The sequence below is a fragment of the Chlorocebus sabaeus genome, chromosome 14 (assembly GCF_047675955.1).
Source record: "Chlorocebus sabaeus isolate Y175 chromosome 14, mChlSab1.0.hap1, whole genome shotgun sequence".
Taxonomy (NCBI): Eukaryota; Metazoa; Chordata; class Mammalia; order Primates; family Cercopithecidae; genus Chlorocebus; species Chlorocebus sabaeus.
The window spans coordinates 100,538,563-100,565,111 of NC_132917.1; the positions used below are offsets into that span (position 1 = coordinate 100,538,563).

Genomic DNA, 26,549 nt, shown 5'->3' on the forward strand with positions numbered 1-26,549 from the left:
CTGAGACTACAGGCACGCGCCACCATACCTGGCTAATTTTTGTATTTTTAGTACAGATGGAGTTTCACCATGTTGGCCAGGCTTGTCTCGAACTCCTGGCCTCAAGTGATCTGCCCACCTCAGCCTCCCAAACTGCTGGGATTACAGGCGTGAGCCACCACGCCCGGCCTTTAAATTACTGATTTAATTTATGCTACTATATTTTCCCATATACTCTGTTTCATTTTCTCTTCTTTAATTCTTTTGGATTAACTAATAATATTCATATTCTATTTTTAACTTGGTTTGTAAGATGTTCTCCACATTTGGTTTGTAGGTTAAATACCTTTTACTATAGTTTAGCTGGTACCCTAAAAATTGCAAATATTTACTTAATTTATCAAAGCCCAAAGTTAAAATTTTTATCCTTCTCTGAAATAATTACAGGAACTTAGAAGAATTACAGAATTCTTAGAAGAAGAGAATTCCAAATTCTCCTCATCTTATGTTATGCTATTGTTTTGTGGATTCCAATTGTATTTATTTTGATTACTTAATACATTAACAACATTGTTTAAATTTTCCCCATATTTACTTTCACTGCATTTAATCCTTCTCGCACCTCACATTCCTTCTGAACAAAGTATGTCTTTTAAAATTTCTTTTGCGAGGATTTACTGGTGGTAAACTTTTCCAGCTTTTGTCTGAAAACGTCTTGATTCATTACATTTTTTTTTTTGCAAGATCCACATCCTAAGCTGATAGTTATTTTTTCTCAACTCAGTGATGCTTCAGCTTCTCTGCCTGTGGGCTCCCACTGATGCTGTTGTGAAGTCAGCTGTAAGTTGGCTGAGTTTTTGAAGATATTAAAGGGTATTTTAATTTTTATGTGCAGTTTAGTTACAATGTGTGTAGTGTGGACTTTTTTATTTTTTTCCATTTATCCTTGGTATTCACTGGGTTCCTTGACTCTGTGGATTAATGTCTTTCAAGTCTAGAAAATTCTCAGCCATCAATCATCTTCTTCAGTACTGTCTCGCTTCTCTTTCCCTTTCTGAAATTCTAGCTAGATGTATGTTAGGCTTCCCCACTTTATCCCCATGTCTCTTAACTCATTTTCTGTTTTCCATTTCTGTCTCTCTAGGCTGCATTCTAGATAATTTCTTAAATTCAACTTTCCAGTTCGTTAATTCTTTCTCAGCTATGTCTAATGTGCTGTTATGCCTGCCCATGGAAATTCTAATTTCTATTATGTTCTCTTATTTCTAGAAGTTCTGTTTAACACTCCTCCAAGTTTTCTTGCTCTGTACCACATTTCCAATCCTCTCTGTTATTTCCAAAAATTAACGCGAGGGCTCTAATTTTATATTCTGGGCTTGATAACCCCAGTTTCTGAATTAAGAGTCTGGTCCTCCGCTGTCCTGTTTGTTCTGGCTCTTGCTCATGGTCTTGTTACCTTCTGTAGTAATCGTTTCTTTTCTGATTGTAAGTGGCTCATTTCCCTTAGTGCTCTAGTTCTGTCATTATTCATTCCTCTCCATTTTCTTTTTTCTGGTATTACTGCTAGCTGGATTTTGACCATGCCACCTTGAGAGGTTGTGTATCGTCAATCCCTTTCACAGTTTCCATTTGTGTTTCGCTTTATACTCAAAAAAAAAGTTTTCAACTTTCTATTCAAGGCTTCAGACTTCAGCTATTATCATCCCTCCTATTGATTTTATTTTGTCAATCATATTTTTAATTCTCAAGTGTTCGTTTGTTCTGTAATTACCTCTTTTTCATACCAGTCTGTTCTCTTTTTATCTAACACAAATAATTTCAAATCTTTCTAAGGACTGTAATTATACTTGAAACTTTTTTCTTCTTTTCCTTGAATTAGACTTCCTAGATTTCCTTTGGGACTAGTCTTTCTTTTTGGTGCTCACTGGTTATACATTGCTATTTTTAAATAAAAAATTGGTTCACCAAGGTAGTTGGTGTGGCTTTCCTGTATCAGTATACCAATCGATTTCTCTAACACACCTATGCCTTGTAGGGAAGAGCTGATTTACGGCTCTTTGTAAGTGGGCAGGGTACATTGACGTGAAGGATTCATTCAGGGCTCCAGAGAAGAGAAGCCTCCAGGCAAGCTGCAGGACCAAGCCCTTCCTCCACCCACTCCTCTAAGAAAAATATAAAGCACTGTACTTTAGGTGTGTAGAATTTTTATTTCCCTCGAGAAATAGTTGACTCTTCTGCCATTACTCGATGTCATCTAATTTTAAGGTCTGGTACTATCTTAGAATCTATTCTGTTTCTCTCTTTGCTATTAGTTCCCAACGAGGAGTGAACTGTTCATTTTTAATTTTTTTTTTTTTTTTTAGCAACTATTACTGTATTTTTTGTTTTGGGGGTTTTTGAGAAAAAAATCACCCTGAAAGCTCTGTGTGGGAATCTGTGAGGACGGGGCTGGAGGGGTAATGGTTGAAGGATGGCCAGGTGTTCCCATCACTGCGGACAATTCGCACTTGTTCTCTCTTAGGGGCCAGTGGAGATGTGGTCTTTCCTGGGGCTCCTGGGGGCTGTTCCCACCACCACTAAAGCTTGTTCCTGTTTGATTCTTCCTTTGCTGCGTGACGACCTTCCCTATCCAGGAGTATTTTTCAGTAGGGTCTTATTACTTTTGTCTTTCCAGAAACACAACTAAATTTCTGGTTTGCTGTTGGCCCTTCTTCCTGGTTTCGGTGCTATTTTGGATTTCCATTTCTACAGCTTCACGGCTATCAGGTGAGGATTCTGAAGGGAGGGAAAGAATTGCTCAGGTGCAGTCTCTCAACTGAACAGGACGTTCTCATAATTTTTAAAAATGTAGACACATCATCCATGTTAATATTCAAGTATCTCAAGGCTTAACAAGATTCCATTTTATAATATCAAGTTCAATTGATCAGTAATTCAATGAACGATCTACCTTTTAAAAGATTTCTATTGAAAGTCATTTTCTGTTTATACAATCTTTCCTTTAGTTTCTATAATACAGTCTTTCTCACTTCAAAGAGAATAAAAGCACTGGCCTAAAACAACGAGTAATCAATCCACACAGATATTCTGTTTTTGGTTTCTCTGAAGTTCAGTATTTCTCTATTTCCTACACGTTCACTGGAATCATGATTCCAAACCAAATACAAAAATAGCATGGGAAATGGTGGTGGGGTCAGTTCTCCTAAAGTTTCAAATGTGCTGTAAATTGCAGAGAATTCTCAGACTTTTAATAGGAATATTATTTTTGTATACATGTGCTGGGGTTTTGGAGAAATATTTATTTAAAAATGAAAAAAGGCCAGGTGTGGTAGCTCACACCTATAATCTCAGCACTTTGGGAGGCCAAGGCAAGAGGACCACTTGAGGCCAGGAGTTCAAGACCAGCCTGTGCAACACAGTGAAAAGTTGTCTCTAAGAAAAATTTTAAAAAGTGGTATATGCCTATAGTCCTGGCTACTTAGGAAGCTAAGCTGGGAGGATTGCTTGAGCCCAGGAATTCAAGGTTATAGTGGGCTATAATTGTGCCACTGTACTCTAGCCTGGCAACAGAGGAAGACCTTGTCTCAAGAAAAAGAAATTAAAAAAAAATCCCCTTATTCCTAGAAAAGAAAAAACTAATCAAAAACTTTTCCTGGACAATGAAATGCCAGAGAGTTTTATATCACACAGGGATAGTACCACATCATGTCCCACAGAAGGGTCCATTTTTATATAATCTAAATTGCAGTGACTATTACGCAAGCCATAAAAATATGCCAGATGTACACAGAAATCACAGCAGATAGTCCTCGGACAAGAATTCAATCTCACGGTGAAGTGATGGCAGCAGCTTTCCGGGAATCAACATAGTGGGATGAAAAGTTTGTGTCTTTGGGGCAGAGAGCTCTGAATTCAAATTCTAGCTGTCATTGTTTTTAGCGCGGTGTCTAAGAAATGACTGGTTTTTAACCTCAGAATCTCATTTTCTTCATGTGTAAAATTGAGATCCTAATGCCTCGCTCATGCAGCTATCGTGACGATTAAGTGAAATACCGTAAGTCAGGATGCTAGCACAGAACAGACACTCAACAGGAATTTCTTTTGCTGTTCTGTCTGTCAAAAGTGCCAAGCTGGCAGAAGGTACATGTATTCATCTATGGGATCCTCCATTTACTCTGAACGTTTAAATTCAATGGTGAGACACAGTGAGGAAAGCAAGGACAACTCTTCAAGACATTCTAGTCTGTGGTATGCGATGCTGACGCCTGTATACCACCACATGGACTTAACCAGGATTTCTTCTGATCTCTTTTCTTAGAATTAAATTCATCATTTTCTTCAGATTTCACGTCTTTTGGCATTTTGCCTCATCGCTGATGCCTGTGCCCACAGCAAATCCCAACAGTGGGTTGGATAATTAAGAGATATTGCCTCCACACTACTATGCCATCACCCCCTCCACCGGCCTTTCTCTAGCTGTGCATGAAAATTCTGCTGCTTCCCAGTGCATTTGCCAGAACATCTTTTTTTCTCCAGCCCATTTGTCTCACAGACGCCCAGTGGTTGAGCCTCAGTTCCACAGAGAGATCTACAGCTCAGAGGATGTTCAGTCTTCAAATGCAGCTTTGTAATTGGGAAGGGGTGCTCTCAGCTTGCTGGCTGGTCGTGAAACTAACAAAGCCCAGTCTTTGTGAGTGTGCTTTTAGGACACAGGGTCACTTATGCATTTTTAATGCTCAAGACAATGTTAATACCAATTAGTAGTGCCGAAGAAGAGAATTAAAACATGACTTCATGGAATGATAACATCCTCTCTTTGACCAAAAAGCCCATGTGTTTTATTAGCCACCAATTCAGTAAGGAAACTGCTTCTTAGATAGTTGAGTCTGTCTATTTCTGGAAGAGGACACAGTACACATACCCAGCTGGTTGTGACTTTTCTTCATGGATTCTAAGGTCATTTGTCTGAAGGTCTACTGATTGGTTTTCTTTGCCCACTCATTTTCCTTTTATTCAGACAACCAATTATGTGCCTTTTAAGTTTTTTTCTCCCTCCACATATACTAGGAACAGCCATAATAAAGCACGATATTCCCTTCTCTTGGGATGGCTTTGGAATTCACTGTTTTCTGTTTCGGCCCTCCTTTCCTTGAATATGTGCACTCAAGGTCATCTTGAGTGACCTTTAATGATAAATCTTATCATTCATTTGGGCAGCACCTGAACAAATGGCCCCTTTCCCCAGTTTTTTAGTGCATTTCTTTGAAACCTACCATCCACTGCGTGCTCATCTTCCCGCCCCCTCTGCCCTCTGCCCCTGCCCCCTGCTCCCCATATGGAACTCCAGAGTGAACTCTTTCTTACTTGGATTATTGTGTCCAGAGGATACAAGCTGAGAGTCCTGAAAGAACAAGAAACATCAATTAATTTTCTTATTGTGACTTTCAAAACCCAAGTTAACCATGAGATCATGTTTAAAACTGGTCATTCAGAACTGATTCATCGCTCTCAATTTCTATCAGCTACTTCAGCGAGAAACATGGACATGAAGGTGGACATGTACATGTTAAGCAGTTCTGGGAATACACTTCACAATCATTTTTCTTTTGTATTAATGACTTTCTGTTTATTGAGGTGAAGTACATGTAACATAAAATTAACCATTTTAAAGTGAACAATTCAGTGGCATTTGGTACATTCATAAGGTTGTGCAACCACTACCTCTATCTAGTTACAAAATATTTCCATCACTCTGAAGTAAAATCCATTACCCATTAGGCAGGGTCTCCCCATACCCCTGCCCCCCAACCCCCTGTGCCCCAGCCCCTCACAACCACCAATTTCCATCTGTCTCTTGGATTTATCTATTCTGGATATTTCATATAAATGGAATCATGCAATACGCGGCCTTTGTGATTGACTTCTTTTACTTAATGTAACGTTTCTGAGGTTCATCCACCCTGTAGCATATATCAGTACTTCATTCTTTTTTATGGCTGAATAATATTGCATTGCATGGATATACAACAATGTGTTTATCCATTCATCTGTTAATTTTTGGGCTGTTTCTACCTTTTGGATATTGTAAATAGTACTGCCATGAATACGCAGGTATGTACACCAGTTCGAATCCATGTTTTCAATCCTTTTTGTATATACTTAGGAGCAGAATTTCTGGGTTATATAATAACTCTATGTTAAACTTTTTAAGGAACTGCCAAGCGATTTTCCACAGCAGTGAAACCATTTTGCAATCCAACAACGTTTGAGGGTTCCAATGTATCTACATCCTTGCCAATGCTTGTTGTTTTTCATCAAAAAATTATAGCTATCCTTGTGTGTATGAAGTGGTATCTCACCATAGTTTTGATTTGTATTTCCCTCATAACTAATGATACTGAGCATCTTTTCATGTGTTTGTTGGTCATTTGCACATCTTTGGAGAAATATCTATTCAAATCCTTTGCCATTTTTTAATTGGTTTGTCTTTCTGTTGTTGAGTTGAATGAGTTCTTGATATAGTTTGGATACGAGACTGTTACCAGATTTATGATTTGCAGTATTTTCTCCCATCCTGTCAATTATTTTTTCATTTTATCAATAATGTTCTTTGACGCACAAAAGTTCTAAATTTTCTAAATTTAAAATTCTAAAAATTTTCAATAAAGTTTAATTTACCTAATTTTTCCTTTGTTGCTCATGCTTTTGGTGTCACAGCTAAGAATCCATTGCCAAATCCAAAGTCATGAAGATTTAAACCTACGTTTTCCTTCCTGATACTTATGGTTTGGGTTCTTATATTCATGCCACTGACCTATTATCATATTGACTTTTAATCTAACTTTTCTTTGAATGAACCCTTCCTTCTACCCGTTTCCTGTAGATGCGTTTGACAATCATCCCACCAGTAACACTCTATTAAACATCAACTGCTGTCAATCTCACAATGGTGGATAAAAAGATGAGTACGGTATCTACTTATCTGCAGTGGAATAAAGCCAGTACTACACAGTATTTTAAGTTTAGTTATTGCTCAGGTAAATACAGATTGAATTTGATTTTACTTGCATTAAAACAAAATATTAAAATCTGTTTTGAGGATTTACATCCTCTTTCTTTGCAAAATTCTCATTTAATAGAAAATAAACCACACACCATATGTTCTTATAAGTGGGAGTTAAGCTATGGGTATGCAAAGGCACACAGTATGATATGATGAACCATGGAGGTTCAGAAGTGGGAGGATAGGAGTGGGACATGGGATAAAAACTACATACTGGGTGCAATGTACACTACTTGGGTGATGGGTACACTAAACTCTCAGACTTCACTGCTATATAATTTACCCATGTAACCAAAAACCACTTGTACCTCAAAAGTTATTAAAATAAAAAAAATTTAAAATATGAAAGACTTATAAAAGAATGAGTGAAGAGGAATGTAAAAAAAAAAAAAAAAGGTAGCAGGACATAAAATCCAGAAAAACTCCTTTAAAATTCCAGCACACGGAAAAAAATCCATAGAAATTGAATGAACTTCTATTACATGGCTTAACGTACTTTACCAGAATTTTGTTCCATGAGTATAGACTGTTATGGGGTAAGGGGTGTCATTTGATGTGACTTGCGTTATACTCAAATCCAAGTACTAATGTCTGCTTTAAAAAGAAATTCTACTGAAACAGTATAAAATGAGCCAGTCTGGTGGGCAGAGGCTGGGTAGGAAAATGGAGACGGGAAGGGATTCCCACTCTATTAAACAGCCTGAGTCATATGCAGATGCCCAATAAACCTCTTTCAATTATGGTAATAATGAACTATTCATCTGAAGAAAAAGAACAAGCTCAACTCTCACCCTGAGATTCAGTTTTTGGAAATTATTATATGAAGATGAAATATCATTCCTGAAATGGACTAAAATATCATCTGTAAGGATGATTTTGGCCTATTTTGGATAGATGCTGTCACTGAGAAGACATCCACAATTAAATCCTCCACGTAGATTGGTACGTTTTCCTTCTCTTCAAGGGAATTTAAGAGTTTATATCTGGACATGAGTTAGTTTTAGCTTTGGCATGTGAAAAATACTGAGTCCCATTTAGTTAACTCCTCTGTGCTGTCTGTAGATCTGGGCCATTTGGAGGCATCTGTACTAGGGAGGGGAATTACTCACACACCATCAAATGGACAAGAATGGTAATTGTCATAGTTTCCAGCATTAAGTTCATTTAAAAAAAAAAAAAAAGAAAAAAAAGAACAGAATTTTTTCTAAGACTGTTAACACAAAATAGAATTATTTTATTTATTTATCGATTTATTTATTTAGAGATGGAGTTTTGCTCTTGTTGCCCAAGCTGGAGTGCAATGGCGTGATCTCAGTTCACTGCAGCCTCCGCCTCCCAGGTTCAAGCAATTCTCTTGCCTCAGCCTCCCGCGTAGCTGGGATTACAGGTGCCCGCCACCAGACCCTGCTAATTTTTTGAATTTTTAGGAGAGATGGGGTTTTGCCATGCTGGCCAGGCGGGTCTCGAACTCTTGGCCTCAGGTGATCCACCTGCCTCGGCTTCCCAAAATACTGGGATTACAGGCATGAGCCACTGTGCCCGGCATATTTTATTTATTTTTTAGAGACAGGGCCTCGTTCTGTTACCCAGTTTGGAGGGAAGTGGCACGATCAAGGCTCACTGCAGCCTCAAACTCCTAGGCTCAAGCAATCCTCCTGCCTTCGTAGCTGGTACTACAGGCACGTGCCACCATGCCCAGCTAAAAGTTTTAATTTCTTGGTGTGTCCTAAAACCCACAGGATGATTGTTGATCACTGACTCTTCAGCAGAGAACCAGAGATGAGCTTATAGATGACCTGAATTAGGATGACAAACCATAAGATCATGTATCTCACAGATAGTAAACTTTAAATTCTAACTAAAACACCTGTGTAATTAATAACCGTTATTATTTCTGTTTTGTGCGATCGGGAGTGAAGAGAGACTTCAAAACGGTGGAAGTAACTGCTATAAAAAATCTCTGTGGAAGTATTCTGCAGGAGAGGCGAGAAGAAAATCAAAGACTTCGTCCCTAATATATACTCTCATGTTGCCTGCTGATGTTTTCTTGGTGGTACACTGAAACTTGTGAATGCAAAAGTAATGACCATAACCTCAGTGTTCTAAACAGTGCCATTCTGTGGGTACAAACGTCATATTATCATTCTTACCGGCATTTGGCCAGCCTGCTTGTGGAGGGGTCAGCTACCTTACCAGGCCACTCCTACCTTTTAGGTCCTCTTATCAGACACCCTGATAAGGTGTCTGCTGGCAAACCTCGGGTCCTGGGGCTGCTGCTTTTGAAGGAGGACTGTTCTTCCCAGCCAGCTACAGAACCCCAGGGGCCCCACAGGCTATGCAGATCCTTCATTCTTCATGGAGCCAGAGCAAGGCTGGGTCCAGAACAGAGGGAGAGCAAAGCTCCTTTCTCCAAAGGGACCACACACTGAAGTTCTTTCCATTTTTGTGTCTCCTGCCACCCCAACCAGAGACCCACATATGTGTAGCTTCTGTCTCACCCGCCTTCTCTCCCTTTGCAAATGTTTTCTGTAGGTAGGTGCCTGGGGAGGTCCAGCCCCATCTGTGCATTGGTATTGTCTTCCTCTGGGAGCACTCTACTAGGCCTGCAGGATTCTCTCTAAGCTTTTTAAGGGTTACAGAAGTGAGTCCAGCAAGTTAGGAGTGGAGGTGACATGTGTACAAATCATTAGAACCCAGGGCTGAAAGTGATGTGGTGACTGTCACTCCCAATACTTCCAGCTGTGTGTCCTGTTCTGATCCCTTCCCCCTCGAATGCTCATCCCGCTGCCTTCTGTTTCCTGCCTGGCAAACTTCATTCTTCCTTCGAGGCTCTGCACAGGTAAACTCAAGGGTTACCCTGTGCTTTGAAATCTTCTTGACTCTAATGTTTTTGCTACACTGTGTCATACTTCCATTACAGGAATTATTTTTTCAACAATGACTTTTGTTTTAAAAAAGTATGTGACATAACACAAACTGCACATATTTAAAGCATACAATTTGATAACAAGTCTCATATGAGGAAGGCTACCTTTATTACTTTCTTGACCCAAGGATGGCTCTGTAACACCTACTCATTGAAGAAAATTTAGCAGAACAGGAAAGTATAAAAAGGTTGCCTGTCATCCCGTATCAGGACACTTTCAAGGTTAATCTGCTGCTTTTGATTTTGTTAGCGTTGCTCAACAGATGCGTGTCATTCTGGAGGTCAAGTGCATAGAGGGAAAGCTACTCCCGATACCTGGAAGAATATCTACAGATGGGAATTAATTTTTCTCCATCATTAAATCCTAAAGTCCCAAAACCAAAACTATTTTTGGTACATGGGAATCCTAAAACTCCTTTAAATGTGGTATTTAGCTGCAAAGTTTATACAAATCATTTTGCTGAAGACAGAAATAACCAGGTATCCTGGTATCTGAGAAAATCCTTCAATGAAATGCTAAAATAAATATCATATTTCATTAAATGTAACATGCCATCCAAATCGTATGAGGCTGTGTTACCTCATATACTACCAACTGCTGCCAATTAATTGGAAGATGTCATCGACTATAAAACAAATCCTGATTTTAGGGATCTTAAAACGTAAACAAAAAAAAGGCACCTTAGGTCAATGAAATACAGAAGTTCTTTAGCCATGTTTCTGATGCAGGATAGTCTATTGTGATGGCATTACTTAAAAATGGCTTTAAACCACTTGGGAATGGCTCTACCCCTCATACCTCTCTTACCCTATCAGTCCATTGCTGGAACTACAAAAGGCAAGAAATGGAAATATATCTCCTTATATTTCCAGAACCCCATGGAAAGCTAATTATGGTAGGAAAAATTACCATCTGATTTTGCTGGGTCTGCCTTCACACTCACTCTTAACTTGATACAGCTCAAACAGTTGAAATAATTTGTTTTACAACTAATTTAAATGCTTATTTTGAGGTAATGCTAAACACGGAGTTTTAGTGCACACAATTTTGTGGTAGTTTTTGAAGCACACTAGCAACCCAAAGAAGGAGATGCATAATACACTTTCCAGCTTCAAAGTACTCTCCCTTCACACTTGCTGGCTTTCATTCTCATTGTGATAGGTGAAGAGAAAGGTAACAGGAGTCTCAATTCTGTAAAGATGCTAGAATTCTTCTGTATAACGCTTTAAAAATCAATCAGCAAAAACAGTTTCAGGGCCAGGCACGGTGGCTCACGTCTGTAATCCCAGCACTTTGGGAGGCTGAGGCAGGCGGATCACTTGAGGTTAGAAGTTTGAGACCAGCCCGGCCGACATGGTGAAATCCCGTCTCTATTAAAAATACAAAAATTAGTTGGGCGTGGTTGTGAGTGCCTGTAATCCCAGCTACTAGGGAGGCTGAGGCATGAGAATTGCTTGAACCTGGGAGGTGGAGGTTGCAGTGAGCCAAGATCACACCACTGCACTTCAGCCTGGGCGACAGAGGCTGTCTCAAAAAAAAAAAAAAAAAACTGTCTCAAAAAAAAAAAAAAAAAAGAAAAAAATGAAGTTTCAGGCCATGTCTGAACCTACCAGATACAGCATCCATGGCCACGTGAATGCTTGAAAAATGGCCTTAGCTTTGGACATCCACTTTCTTGAGGGTGGTAAATGCCCTACAATTTTGATTTCTTTATTTGCATTTCAAAATGTATGAGATTGCTGCAGAAATGAAAGGAAAAAAGCAAAGCAAATACATTTTCTTCTCTCTTGGTTGAAATACCCGATAATGGCAGCCAATTTAAAGGAGTCATGGATTCTTTTTTTTTTTTTTACCAAATTCAATTACTTTTGAGATTTGAAGAACGAGGCAGAAATGTCTGGTGGTGTTTGTCTAGGGAATTGCGACTCCAAATTAAGTCCTCAGAGGATAGAAAATAGCCAAGTTCATTATCAATTGACTTTATTATATATGATATCCTTCAATACCCAGACAAAATGAGGAAATTCTAGGAAGTATTCAGCTAACTAATTTAGTGGTACTGGGAACTCAGAACCCACAGTTAAATCGACTTTTCTGGTGAGGTCAAATTGCCCCCTCAATCTTAATAAGGGCTCAATTCTATTGTTTATTAGTCATTTCGGAGATTCTGCACCTCAAATTCCAAAAACAGTTTCAGCTCCTACACACTAGAAATGGTGAACATCTCAAAAGTTAACTGTCTCATTCATGAACTGCAAGGGCCAGCTGTCAGAATATAAAATTTGGTGAGATCCAGGTTCAAAGAGGTGTACTCTGTGTGAAAATTAGTAACACTCTTGGTTATAGGCAGAATAATGTTACCCCCAAAGATGTCTGTGCTCTAAGTCCCAGAACCTGTGAGGAGGTTACCTCCCATGGAAAAAGAGACTTTGCAAATGTGATTAATCATTTGGAGATGGGAGATCATCGGGGCAGGGCCAATGTAATCACAAGGGTCTTTGTAAGGGAAAGAAGGACGCGGGAGAGTCCAAGAAGGAGACGTGAGAAGGGGAAGAGGTAAGTGGAGGTCACACTGATGTGAACCATGAGCCACGGACAGGGGGAGCCTCTAGACACTGGGAACAGCAAGAAAATACATCCTTCCCTGGTGCCTGCAGTATGATTGCAGCTCTGCCGACACCTTGATTTTAGCTCAGTGACACAGATTTCAGACTTCTGACCACCAGAAGTATAAGATAATAAATGAGTGTTGTCTGAAGTCACTAAGTTTGTGGCAATTTGTTATAACAGAAATAGGAAACTCACGTAGTCTTGTTTCATTTGTACAAGATAAATTATCAGTATTCATAGTGAACTTTTTGAAAAAAGGCATTATTAAAATCTGCAATGTTCCTACACTTTCTTTTTCTTGGACAAGGCAAAAACATCTAGAGATGAAACAGCTCCATGCAAATCCTATAGTGGTCCTAAATAAGACACTTTTCTTTTCATTTAAATTTGAACTTCTGTGCCCTACCTGATAAGATAATAATGTATTTTTGAGTGAAAAATAAAACACTTCTTATTTTTATTTTATTTTATTTTTTGACATGTAGTTTCGCTCTTGTTGCCCAGGTTGGAGTGCAGTGGCAGGATCTCAGCTCGCTGCAACCTCCGCCTCCCAGGTTCAAGCGATCCTCCCGCCTCAGGCTCTTGAGTAGCTGGGATTATAGGTGTGAACCATCACACCTGGCTGATTTCTGTATTTTTGGTAGAGACAGGGTTTCACCATGTTGGCCAGGCTAGTCTCGAACACTGACCTCAGGTGATCCGCCCATCTCCCAAAGTGCTGGGATTACAGGCATGATCTGCGCCCAGTCTATTTTCTGTCTTTAAAATACAAAATTCTAACTATAGTCATGTTTCTGAGCATGAGGATCTCCAGAACTTATTTATCTTGCATAAATGACACTTTGTATCTTTGACTAACACTCCCATTGTCCCCTCCCCAGCCCCTAGCAACAGCCATTCTCCTCACTGCTTCTGTGTGTCGATTCTAGATTCTACATATAGGTAATGACATATAGTATTCGGCTTTCTGTGTCTGGCTTAGTTCATGCAGTACAATGCCTATGCTATGTGTGTGTGCACACATATATGTGTGTATGAATAATATACGATGTATCAGAAATGTGACTATAGTTAACCACGAGGGTAGATCTTTAGAAATTTGCTAGGAGGTAATGTTCTCATCACCATAAAAAGAAAAGAAAATGGTAACTATGTGAGGTTATTGATATATTAATTAGCTTGATTGTGGTGATTACTTCACAATATCAAAACATCAAGTTGTTTACCTTAAATATATACATTTTTTGTCAATTATAGCTCAATTGAGCTAAAAAATGAAATTTTTGTACTAATGGTTTAAAGTCTCAATTTGACCTCAGAAATCAGTACTTGCACTTAAGTATCTACATGAAACAAAACAGAACAAACTGGTACAATATGTTTGGAAAAGTCACAACCAACTATGCTTTTGTATGTGCCCAATTAGATAAAAAGTTGTACTTAAACCATGATACCTACACATAACAAAAATGTCCATGATTCTATTTTGAGTCTGAATTATTTTGGCTAGATTATGTACAAAGATTGTAAGCACTGTGCATTTTATTCTAAGGATGGCAGGATACCACTGGAAGTACATACTGAATAAACTGTTCAGCTAAATTCCCTTGTACTGAATGAAAGGGCTAGAAGCCTGGGAACTTCATTTTGTATGGCAAATTCATACAAAATATTTTGTTGCTGTTTTGAAGAATGAAGAAAATCTCTATATATTCACTTGAAAAGGTCTTCAAATACATTTTATTGTAAGAAAAATCAACTCTTAGAATGGAATTTATCTTTGTGATAACAGCAATGAAGAATTCTTTCAATAATTCACCTTAGAAAGTGGTGATATTGATATTTATTTATTTTTTTGTTTGTTTTTGAAACAGAGTCTCCATTTGTCACCCAAGCTGGAGTGCAGTGGCACAATCTCAGCTCACTGCAAGCTCCACCTCTCAGGTTCAAGTGATTCTCCTGCCTCAGCCTCTCGAGTAGCTGGGATTATAGGCATGCACCACCGTGCCTGGCTGATTTTGTATTTTTAGTAGACATTGGGTTTCACCATGTTGGCCAGGCTAGTCTTGAACTCCTGACCTCAACTGAGCCACCTGCTTTGGCCTCCCAAAGTGTTGGGATTACAGGAATGAGCCAGCATGCCCAACCAGAAAGCTGTGATATTGGTATTTAGCAATGATACATATTGTTGAAAAAAATCAACTTTTGGAAAAAATATTTTAGTACCATACAACTTAGGAATTGGAAAAATTGCACATGTATATATGTGCCTATGATGCACAGGGAAAATGACTGAAATGGCACATAAACGCTTGATAGTAATCTCTGGGTAGGGAAATAATCTCTGGCTTGGAGTGCCAGGGATGTTGAGATTTTGATCTCTTCCCATTTGTATAATTTGATCCTTTATAATAAGTATGTAGTATGTATCAGTTATTCAAATCAAAGAAAGTCTGTTACACTCATGTATACAGTCATTTATTTTGTGGCCAATTTTTTGGTGTGCTTTTCCTTAGAAAATATAGGTATCTCTTTGTAAGTCCTAGAAAATATCTTAAGCTTTAAAAAAGATATTCAGGGAAATTAAATACCACATGTCTTCAACACTAAGACATTGATTTTAAGATACATCATTAATAACAGCTTTTCAGAAAAATCTAGGACATACAATTTTATACATCACAATGAATGTTTAAAATGATTATAAGATGCATTTCAACTTCACAAATGTTTTTTAGATAAAATGATAATTACAGTAGTATCACATTTTGCAGAGAAGTGTAGGTAAGTAAGACTGGAGGCTTGATTCTCCCCCTTTCATAAATGATTACGGATGTGCTTGCAAATTGTTAAGGATCAGATTCACGTGCCTCTGGCAGGAATATTTACAGGAGAAAAGACAATCACGGGTAAACCCACTGCCCATTAGAAATGCCTGCATGAGTAAAGCATATTCCTCCTGAGGGATGCAAGATCTCACCTTATTTGGAAATGGAAATTTGGTTGGTTCCACTTTGCCAGGTGCTTGAATAGCAGAAAGTGGTGGAAGCCAGGTCATCTCCTAAAGCATGGAAGAAAAAACAAACAATATTATGATACAGACAGTATCCAAAATCAGCGATATGTAAAGTGGCTGTACAAGCGGGCCTTTGTAAGGCAGGGAAGGGGTAAGAAATGTACAAAGGCTGAAAGAATAAAGAAAAAAGATGTGAAATCCACTTTTAGGATTTCATTTCCTAATTTTACCAATTCTTGATTCCTTGGCTCTCCCCATGCTCCCTTTATACCTTAAAAAGGCTTGCAAGGCTGTCCTATTTTCACTTCATTTAAAGTGCCGAGTAAAGGGACAATCTAGTAGCAAAAGTTCTATGGAAAATGCCACATGAAGGGGACTTGGACTTGATCCCACAAAATTCACAGGGTGTCTCCAAAGGAATGCATAAGGTACTTTTAACTTTATGGATCTTTATTAGAGGAGTTATTTATATAATTAGAAATAAAGTATCAGTTCTCAATCAGGCCCACACATCACTGTGGTCTTCAGAAAAAAGTCATTCACAAAGAGTGAAACCAATCACACCTATGAAATACAGAGAGAGAACGGTGTCATGTCTTACAACACGGTAGTAAGAACACAACATGAGCTTAACATGGAATAATTTCTCGTACACTTTTTGACACATTTTCTCTAAGCCTTGGGAGAGGGAGAGAAGGGTTGTTTCATTCACTTCCAGTATTCACCTTCAGTTTCATCTCCGGAAGAGAGCTCCTATCAATAAATGATTACAGAATTATATTGATCTCTGATGACCAGGATGCCAACTTGGCGTTTATAAATTGGATCTGAACCCTATTTTTTTTTTTTTTTTGAGATGGAGTCTCACTCTGTCACCCAAGCTGGAGTGCAGTGGTGCGATCTGGCTCACTGCAACCTCCGCCTCCCAGGTTCAAGTGATTCTCCTGCCTCAGCCTCCTGTGTAGCTGGGATTACAGGTGCCCATCACTATGCCTGGCTAATTTTTGTATTTTCAGTAGAGACAGCGTTTCACCATGTTGGCCAGGCTGGTCTCGAACTCCTGACCTCGGGCGATCAGCCCACCTCGGGCTCCCAAAGTGCTGGGTATATAGACATAAGCCACTGGGCCCGACAGAACCCTATTTCTTGATCTGCCTGCACTTCCAAACCTAAGCAAGCACAGAAGCAGTGGTCGATCCATTTTCAGAAAAGTGAGAAGTTCTCTCTCTTGAGGTGAGGACATTTCCTTACCTCCCTTTGGTGGGTGGGTGTTGAAAAGGGATCCTGTCAGGCTTTCGGAATGAAAGAGCTCTTGGGAATGGTCGTGCGCCTTCTTTTCTCAGGTCATTCACCTCCCCCAGCACCTCAGATAATGCAGAACCCACACAGGAAGCCGTGGGAGGGCGAGTGTGTTCAAAGCCATGCGGGAAGGATTTACTGACCCCTTATCATCTCTCCCACACCACGACACGTGACACAGGCCATAGGTGGGTCAGGCACATACGCATTCCAGGTGTCCCTTCTCCATTCTGCTGTTACCAACGCTCCCCCAGGAAAGCAAAGGCAGATCCAGTGACCCTTTAAAACGTCCCTCTCTCCTCCCATCTCTGCCCTGCTGGTGCCTTGATCTTCCTCTGAGGAGGCTGAGAAGCAGGACTGTCAAGTTTGTGTCCACAGTGGCATATTCGTCCATAGAGTCAAGGAACTATTCATCATTCTCAGAGTTGGGCCACCTTGTCTAGGACCTGGTCAATTCTTACCCAGAGTGTCGCTACCCAATTAAGAAAACCATGAAGACACAAGTGGATTTTCTACACCTCGGCTCTCCCATAGTGCCATCTCTCCTCTATAAGGTTTCTGATTTTCTTCTTCCATTTTCAACACTGGAGAGGATACGTGTTTTGGCTATAAGTGGCCTCAAAGTTTTTGTAGAGAAATGACTCATCAATTACAAACTATTAAACCAATCGTCCTTTTCCTCTTCTGTTGACTGTCTGATGTGTTCCTGAGTCCATCCCACTGCTAATCAGCCACTCCATAGCTGCCTTTGCAATCACTCTTTTGCTTACACAGTTTACACCGTAAGATCCTCAGGGGCCAACATTGCGAAGTACAAACTAATTACTCATGATTAAACATCAGACCTACACATACCACCCCGGTATGTCTATGTTAACTTTGCATACAGACTCCCTCTGTGTATCAGAATGCCTCACATTTGTGCAATTTGTCTCCGACTGTAGCTAAAATCCAAAAAGATAAACTATTATTTCAGTGTGTTCTCCAGCAACTCAGGAATAAATAAAATGAAAAGTCCATTAAAAAAAAAATGAGTAACAGTACTTTCAAAAGAACACTTCCTAGACCAACAGCTTCTTACAACTGACACTTTCAGGTTCAAGTCTGTTTAATACACCGTTTATCCAAGAGTGGAATAGCAGACAGACTTTGAGATACCATTGAGCTGTGATTCTTTTTTTTTTTTCAGACGGAGTCTCGCTCTGTCACCCAGGTTGGAGTGCAGTGGCATGATCTTGGTTCACTGCAACCTCCGCCTCCAGGTTCAAGCGATTCTCCTGCCTCAGCCTCCCGAGTAGCTGGGATTACAGGCATGCATCACCACACCTGGCTAATTTTGTATTTTTGGTAGAGACGGGGTTTCTCCATGTTGGTCAGGCTGGTCTCGAACTCCTGACCTCAGGTGATCCGCCTGCCTCAGACTCCCAAAGTGCTGGGATTATAGGCGTGAGCCACTACACCCGGCCCCTATTGGTTTTTAAAGGCAACTGGGCAATCTTGTGGGTACCCCCAAGCATTTCACTTCACCTTCTCGACATGTTCTTTTGAGTCCATCTCTGCTTCCCTCAAATTTTTGGCTTCACAACCCTGACTTTAACTCTGACCTTTGGACAATGTCTTGAAGATTCGGAATCTTGGCTTTTCCTAGTCGACTCTGAGCCAGTTCATTCCAGGGAATCTCCAAGCCCTATTTCTCATCAGGTAAAAACTGGCATATTAAATTGCTCTTGAAATTTAACATCCAACACCAGCCATCTTGCAAACATCTTAGCTGGCTTCTCCTACACAAGGAGAGAATCACTGGTATGATGTATGGTACATCATACAGATGTGTATGGTAGGTCCATGCACATCTGGATCAAGCCCTCATGTCTCCAATTCTGGATCAAGCTCCCATTCTGGCTTCTCTGATTCTATGCCTGGGCTCCTTAGGAAAAGGTAACTGTGCACAATGGTGGGATACAGAAGTAGGACACTGACTTCTCTAAACTTGAGCCCTCCTTTCCTTCTCCTCTGAGGCTCTCGCCAGGTGGTTCTGGATCCTCACTAAAGATGAGCTGCATCTTTCTTTGTCCATTCCACCCCTTTAAATCAGCCTAATGGCTCCCTCCAAAACCGCTTCCTGCCCTACACACCTTCCCATCTTTCTATTGGGTTTTAAAGGCAGTTGTGCAATCTGGTGGTGGCTTGGGCCATGTGGCTTGGGCAGTCCTTGCACTCATTCCTAGTCTGTTCCTTTTTCTGAGTTCCTCGGACACTCTTTCCACATTGGTGATTTTTCTTGAGCCTCACTTTGATCCCTGCTTTCTCACAACAGGTGACCTTGCCTCCTATGGCACTGAATAAACAAAGGCTCTTATGTGTAAATGTTTCCCAAGGACAGACCTGTGGGCGTTCATGCCTGACCCTGTTGCCTTCCCTCTGGTCTGACTGGAAGAGGCATGAGTTCCAAGCTGATGCCTGCCTGCGCCCTCTGTCTGTCTGTTCCTTTGTCCTTGGGGATCTAGTTCCATCAGTATCCCACTGGTACGGCTTTAACGTCAATCCTTCCTTCTCCACTGGCTTCTTCCCCTAAGACTGACAAATGATCTCAGGCCTCAGCCCTTCCTGACCCTGTATTCCTCCTCCAGCTGCTCTTCCTTTCTCTATTTTTCTTGATCGCTAACATTCTCATAGAAGTCTTTAGACTTGCTGTTTTGACATCCTCGTCTACCATTTCTATTTTTGACCTAAGATTTTTTGTTGCAGATTATACACATAGGAGTCCATATACTATTGTGCATGTGTGTGTGTAAGCTTAAGATTAAGGAAACGAATACCTGTGAACTCATGACCCACCTTCACATTTCCAAGACCTTAGCAACCACTTCCCATAGAAGCAGCCCTTACATAAGCCCTTCTGTTGTCAAGGTCATTGGATGTCCTTGAATGCTTATTTCCTCCTGACTCTCTTCCCCCCCTGGCTCCCACGCTGTCCTCCTGGCCCAGCTCCACTCTTGGAGATCTCATGCTCATTCGTTTTTGCTGAAACTTCTTTTCTCTCACTGTTCCTCGGTGTTTTGTGTTCAGCCTTCCTCTCACTACCCTTCTTTCTTGCTACTCTTCCTCTCAGTACCCTTTTTTCTTGCTACTCTCACTACCCTTGCTGATCTTGCTACTGTGGCTTTAAAAACCATTTAGTATGCTAGTGATGCCTAAAAGCACATCCAGGTCTAATGTGCCCACTCTAGATGTCTACTGAGCCTCTCAACCTGGGTGCTCATGAGCGATTCAAACTCACCATGTTTAAAGCTAAACTTACACACCACACAAACTTTTCTTCTCCTTGTATATTATATCCTGGTTAATGGCAGCAACATCTATTAACTCTTCAAGTCAGCATACCTGGAGTTATCCCAGATTCCTTCTCTTTCACTCCCTCTCTCATAATAACAACAATAATTCTCATTTATTAAGCATTTAAAATATATTATGCATGATTTTAAACGCTTTAGGTGATTTACTTAATTCTCATATGCACCCTGAAAGGTAGGACTTACTATTTTCTTATTTTATAGATGAGAAAACTAAACCATTAAAAGGTTAAGTGATTTGCTGAAGTTCACGCAGCAGCTGGACTTACCGTATCCTGGGCTACCTCTAAGAGGATCCAAGACCTTGCACATTCTAGCCAGCTCCTAACTCCAGCCTCCCAAGCTGAGATCCTCTGAATATACTATGGTTTACACGTGCTGGTAGCACCTCCCAACCTCCCACTCTTTTCTGGGTTGTTTACTCATCCGCCAAGACCCAGCTCCATTTCCTCCTTTGCTATGAAGCCTTCTTTGGCCAAACCAAGCTGCCGTTGTCTTAACCTTCCTTCGTGTCACATTTCCCACATACAGGTCTCTATTAGAACACTTGTCCCCTCTGTTGTGGTTACTTGTTTATACATCTGTGCCTCCCCTCTGACCTGTGATGAACCCCTCAAGCCTGTGTCATTTTTGTCTGGTGGCCCGCACCTAACATAGAGCCTGGAGCAGAATGGGTGCTCACTTCGTTTCTGAACAAATACTGAATTGAACATTCAGCACTGAATCTCTGCAGTGTGTTTACCTTTCTCTCCTTTCTGTTACCTGAACTGCCATCCTAATCACACCTTCATTATCTTTCACCTGAAGTACTCTTATAGCATCCTGATTGGTTCTCTGTCTTCTGTTAGCAGTCCACCCTCCACACTGCTGCAAACTGAATTTTCCTAATTCAGAAAAACTTCACTGCTCTAAAAATCTTCATAGGTGGCCGGGCACAGTGGCTCATGCCTGTAATCCCAGCACTTTGGGAGGCCAAGGAGGGAGGATCACCTGAAGTCAGGAGTTGGGAGACCAGCCTGGCCAACATAGTGAAATCCTGTTTCTACTAAAAATACAAAATTAGCCAGGCGTAGTGGTGCGCACCTGTAGTCCCAGCTAGGGCAGCTGAGGCGGGAGAATCGCTTGAACCTGGGAGGCGGAGGTTGCACTGAGCCGGGATCGCGCCACTGCACTCCGGGCTGGGTGACAGAGTGAGACTCCATCTCAAACAAACAAACAAAAAACAACAAAACTTTATATGCATCATCACATCACAATGATGATGATGATGGCAATGGTGACTCTGAAGATGATGACGTCTCCTGTTAAGTTTTAGTTTTCAAAACACTTCCCCATGCAGTTTGTCACTTATGCCCAACCTTTAAAGCAACAATTACCATCTCCACAGTACAGCGAGGAAGTTAAAGCTCAAAAAGATTAACTGATTAGTCCAAGGTTACTCAGTTCCTAGGTTTGGCCAGATAACTCTTTATCCCAGTCCAGTATTTGTTTTCCACTCTACTGCATTTACTTTCAGAAGCCTCACCCTAGTACTCAAGACCTTCTACAATAAGGTCCCAGTGTTCAGTTTCATGCCTTCTTATTGCTCTGCAAATACTCTACTTACAAGAAAAACTAGCCTCTGCTTTTACTTACACCATCCCCTTAACGTGTGAATGCCCTTCCTCGTAAGTATCTGGGTCTCTCTTTATCCATTAAGGCTCATCTCAAACATCATTTATGTCTTGAGGCTTTTGCAGATTTCCCTTCTATGCCAATATAATACGACAGTTCCCTGCTCATGCTCCTCCAAAGCACGTATTTCTTTTTCTCTTACATTCTGTTTTGTGTTGTAGTTTTATGAATATGTACTTCAATCTATACCCAACCATTTCTCTCTCTTTGAATGCTCTTTCTCCAATGTAAAATAAAAGCAATACTTAGGAATCCTAATAATCTCTTTTAAGAGCATTCAGTTTTACTAGACTTAATCCCCAAATAGGAATTCTAATAATCCCTTTCAAGAGCATTTGGATTTACTAAACCTAATCACCTAAAGAAGGACTATAAATTTCCTCTGAGAGGGATATTATCTACTATCTTTGTGTAGACTGGAACACCTTACATAGTAAGTGCTCTATATAAACTTGTTGAATTGAACTGAACATCCACATTTCAACGCAAACTTGCTTGCTAATTTTGCTTTAATTATACCTAAGCATTTCCGTGTGATTTTTCCATCTAACGAATTCTACTAACTACCTGAAGGAATAGTAAAGAAAATAGGGTTACTTAAAGCATTCAGGTCGGTAAGAATTTCCAAAAACTTAACAATTATTTATATGGATTATTTTAACACATGTGTAATGTAATACGAATACAAAATACATTATGTAATATAGACACAAAATAAAACGTAATTTATGAGGTGCAATGCTTTTATAAGATTGATTATCCATTACATTAAAATTTCACACTAGAATTGCATGGGAAAATCAAGGGCGAATAGACTATCTCCATTTCCTCTTCTATCACTTGCTAGCCTCCTGAACTTAGGTAAGTCACAGGCTCAGTAAACTACTGTGATTTCAAGCTGTGAACTTTATGATCAATCAGATCTTAGTTTGTGGTATCTTAGAAGAACCAGAGGAAATGAGGATATAACTATCCTATGGTTTAGTCCATAATAAAGATTAAATGAGATCATACATACATACATACACAAATAAACTAGCATAGTTCCCCTCACATTTAAGCATTCAATAAAAGACAGCACTGATTAACATCAAGCTGAGTTTCTGAATTGTCTCTAAAATGAGAAATATAAGTTCACTCTGAGCTCTAGTTGTTGGGAGTCTGAGATGAGAGAATATATGGGAAAGAGTTTTTTTAATTAAAAGAATAAGCATCATGCAAATGTAGCCTATAATGAAGCTAGGATTATTAATGCAAACTATGTATTACTAAAACAGAAAGATATTTAAAGAGATTATTAGGATTCCTAAGTATGATCTGCACTTTTTATTGGAGAAAATGTCCCTAAGTTTTATCATAGAAACAGATTTCTGACAAAATAATAGCAGTCAGTGGGATAATGCAATTTGATAAAAATGTATTTCATTTGCACCTCATTTCTCGTAATGATTTAAAATATAAGCAAAGGTAAAATTTATCATTCCTGCTAAAATTGCACTTAGCTTTCTCCACATTTATCACTGAGAAAGAATGCTATTTCATTACAAGGACAATGATCCCATGTCACGTAGCCATGGTCCTCACCCCTGCCTGTGTTCCTGACTTCACCCCCAACCACCCTTTCATTGCTGCTTTGCCTCTATTGACCTACTTTGGCCATACTTTAACCACTCCCCATACCACAAGTAAGACAGGAAGAGAAACATACTGTTTAAAACCACTCACTCCCAAGTCTAGCTGGCGACCTTCCAACCGTATCAACTCCCCTGTCCTTTCTTTGATCTGTCTGCCTTCTCTCCTTTTTCATTTTCTTGTCACTCAGGAATAAGACTGCACCCTATTTCCCCAGCTTGAGAGGTCCTCAGTGTTGCCCTTGGGTTTCTTAGTCACCTGCCCTTGTTTTTGAGATAAAGTCTCACTAAGTTGCCCAGGCTGGCCTCAAACTCTGGGGCTCATACGATCCTCCTGCCTTGGCCTCTCGAGTAGCTGGAACCACAGGTGCACGCTGCTATGTCCCACTCCTTAGCCTTTTAGATACTCCAAGCGATGGAACTGAGAATCCACATATCTGCCTCAACACAGCACCGCCAGTCCCTTCTCCCTACACAGATGTCTAGTTACTCAAGGGATACATTCAGGTGACTTCTTATTCCTTGTATAGACTTTAAAAAAAACCGCCAAGACTCTTTATAGTAAATATACTCGTTTTTCTCCTAAAATCAAAGAATAGATGGTTAAATGATAAGGGTACAGAATAGTGCTCTTCATAACTGTCTAACGTTTTCTCTATCTTCCATATCCCAATTTTTAGAAGGTCATGGGCACATGGGCCAGTTTTCATTTTCACGTCTACTTTACAGCAAGACTGATGCCAGTCTCCAAGAACCCACACCCTGATGGTGCATAGCCTTGCATGTGCTCAATCTGCACAATGCCCTCCATGGAGCTGACCACTTTTCTGATGCCAGCCGCCTCTGCCTGTTTTAGGACAACTGGTAGGAGGCCTTGGGCATCCCCACCTCACGTAGCAGCTCTTTGTTACCAAAGGAGAGAACACACAAAAATAGAATTTTTGCCTGAAGTTAAATCTTTGAGTTCAAACTGCAGCTATGAAGATCTACAAAGTCTATTTAGCTTACAAATAGGTTCAACTAGAAAAAATTTAAACCAGGTTTTAATTTCCCTATTAAAACAAGTGAGGAGAAACACACTTTTCCTGGGCTCAATCCCTTGTCTGTCGCTACCACAGGAGTGTTCCATCTCAGTTACTATGTCGTCACCTTTGCTCCGAAGTTTTCAGTGATCCCGGTCCAATTGTTCAAGATGCTCTGCCACATGGCACCATCAAGGACTGCTGTGGCATTACCGCCTGCTGCTTTTCTATACACGGTCTTCCCCAAGCCTGATGCCTTACTTCCTGTCCTGCCCCAGGCTTTCCTGCCCCCACTGTGTTTCACTTTTCCTTTCACGTTATTCCATCTCACTTACCCCTGCACCCTTTCTCATCCTGGCCTGTGTGTGAAGGTGACCTGTACTACCCTGAGCGAGCCCTCTACCCTCCACTTATACGTAATCAATGCCACTTTTTTTTTTTTTTTTTTTTTTTTGAGACGGAGTCTCGCTCTGTCGCCCAGGCTGGAGTGCAATGGCACGATCTCGGCTCACTGCAACCTCTGCCTCTCGGGTTCAAGTGATTCTCCCACCTCAGCCTCCTGAGTTGCTGGGATTACAGGCGCACGCCACCATGCCAGCCAATTTTTGTATTTTTCAGTAGAGACGGGGTTTCACCGTATTGGCCAGGCTGGTCTCAAACTCCTCACCTCAGGTGATCCACCTGCCTTGGCCTCCCAAAGTGCTGGGATTACAGGTGTCAGCCACCGCGCCTGGCCAATGCCACTGATTTAGCAACTACATGCGACTCAGTGCTGGGAACTTTCTTGTCATGTGTTACCACTATCAGAACATTTTTAAAATCCCTACTAGATTACAATCTCTTTGAGGGAAAGGATCATGTCTAATAATGCTCTTATAACTCCTCAAAGGCCTAGCACAATGGTCAGAAAAACAGGAATGCATTGAACCTCTCTGTAATTCTCTTTCCTTGCCTGTAAGAGAATGGTAGCAAGAAATTACACTGGTTTCACCAAGTATATACGACTGTCGCCAGGATCGAGGGATCTGCCTGGCAGGTGACCACAGTTCACTCCAAAATTCTTTGTGCTCAGAAACTTCCTGTTTTCTAAACAAGACACGGGATGAATTCTGTGACTCGGGAATAAAAATGCAAGATGCCAACGTTGATGTTTATGGCAGTGGCTGCTGATCAGAGCGTGATTTCATTTTCAGTTTCTGTATCAGAATAATCATCCAGCTTTTCAGTTCTTTCACACATATTATGCGTGTTATGACATTCTTATCAGATAAGTGCTGCCAACAGCAGACATGGTAATTTTTACTACATTGCATTTCATCGAAATGCCGGCAGCTAATGCCACTGTACCTGGTGAAGAGGAAGCACTCCCATGGGCCTGTACCTGGGACACCAGGCGGCAGCCTTGGAGTAAGATCAAGTGGGAGAAACACATTCCTTCCCTGATGGGACTGCGGAGTGCCTTCTGCCTGTCAATCCATTCCTGGCATTTGTGGGCAAAGACCCGACATTCCCCTTTAAACACAGATTCCAGGGTCAGGCTTGAAGGCTCAGGACTAGTAAGTGACACTCAAAACCTTTAAGTTGGCCTCTAAATCAACAAAAATTCACAAACAACCTTATTTTACCACTCTATAGTCAAACAAAACAAGACAAAACAAAAACCCTATAGTTTGAAAAGTAATAAATATAAGGCATTCATATCGATTAATAATAGTAACAGGCCAGGACCAGTAGCTCACGCCTGCAATCCCAGCACTTTGGGAGGCTGAGGTGGGAGGATCTCTTGAGCCTAGGAATTCCAGGTTTCCGTGAGCTATGATTGCGCCACTGCACTCCAGCCTGGGTGGTAGAGGAAGATCCTGTCTTTAATCATAATAATAACAACAATAATTAGCATTTGGATGGAAATACTACTGATTGAAAACTTTTAGGAAAATAGTAGCTGCTGAAAAAAGTGCCTTTAAAAGATATCTCT

At 40.5% G+C, this 26,549-nt stretch overlaps 1 protein-coding gene across 3 annotated transcripts in view; it reads right to left on the reverse strand.

Moving 5' to 3' along the window:
* The window catches only part of AFF3 (ALF transcription elongation factor 3), a 620,869-nt gene that overhangs the window by 205,171 nt on the left and 389,149 nt on the right, over positions 1-26,549 (reverse strand). For all 3 annotated transcript variants that reach the window (XM_008008177.3, XM_038004212.2, XM_038004211.2), the window contains 2 exons: positions 15,560-15,640; positions 5,344-5,380 (listed from right to left, as the gene is read on the reverse strand). In XM_008008177.3, coding sequence (XP_008006368.2) covers positions 5,344-5,380; positions 15,560-15,640 — 118 coding nt within the window. The remainder of the gene's footprint in view (positions 1-5,343; positions 5,381-15,559; positions 15,641-26,549) is intronic.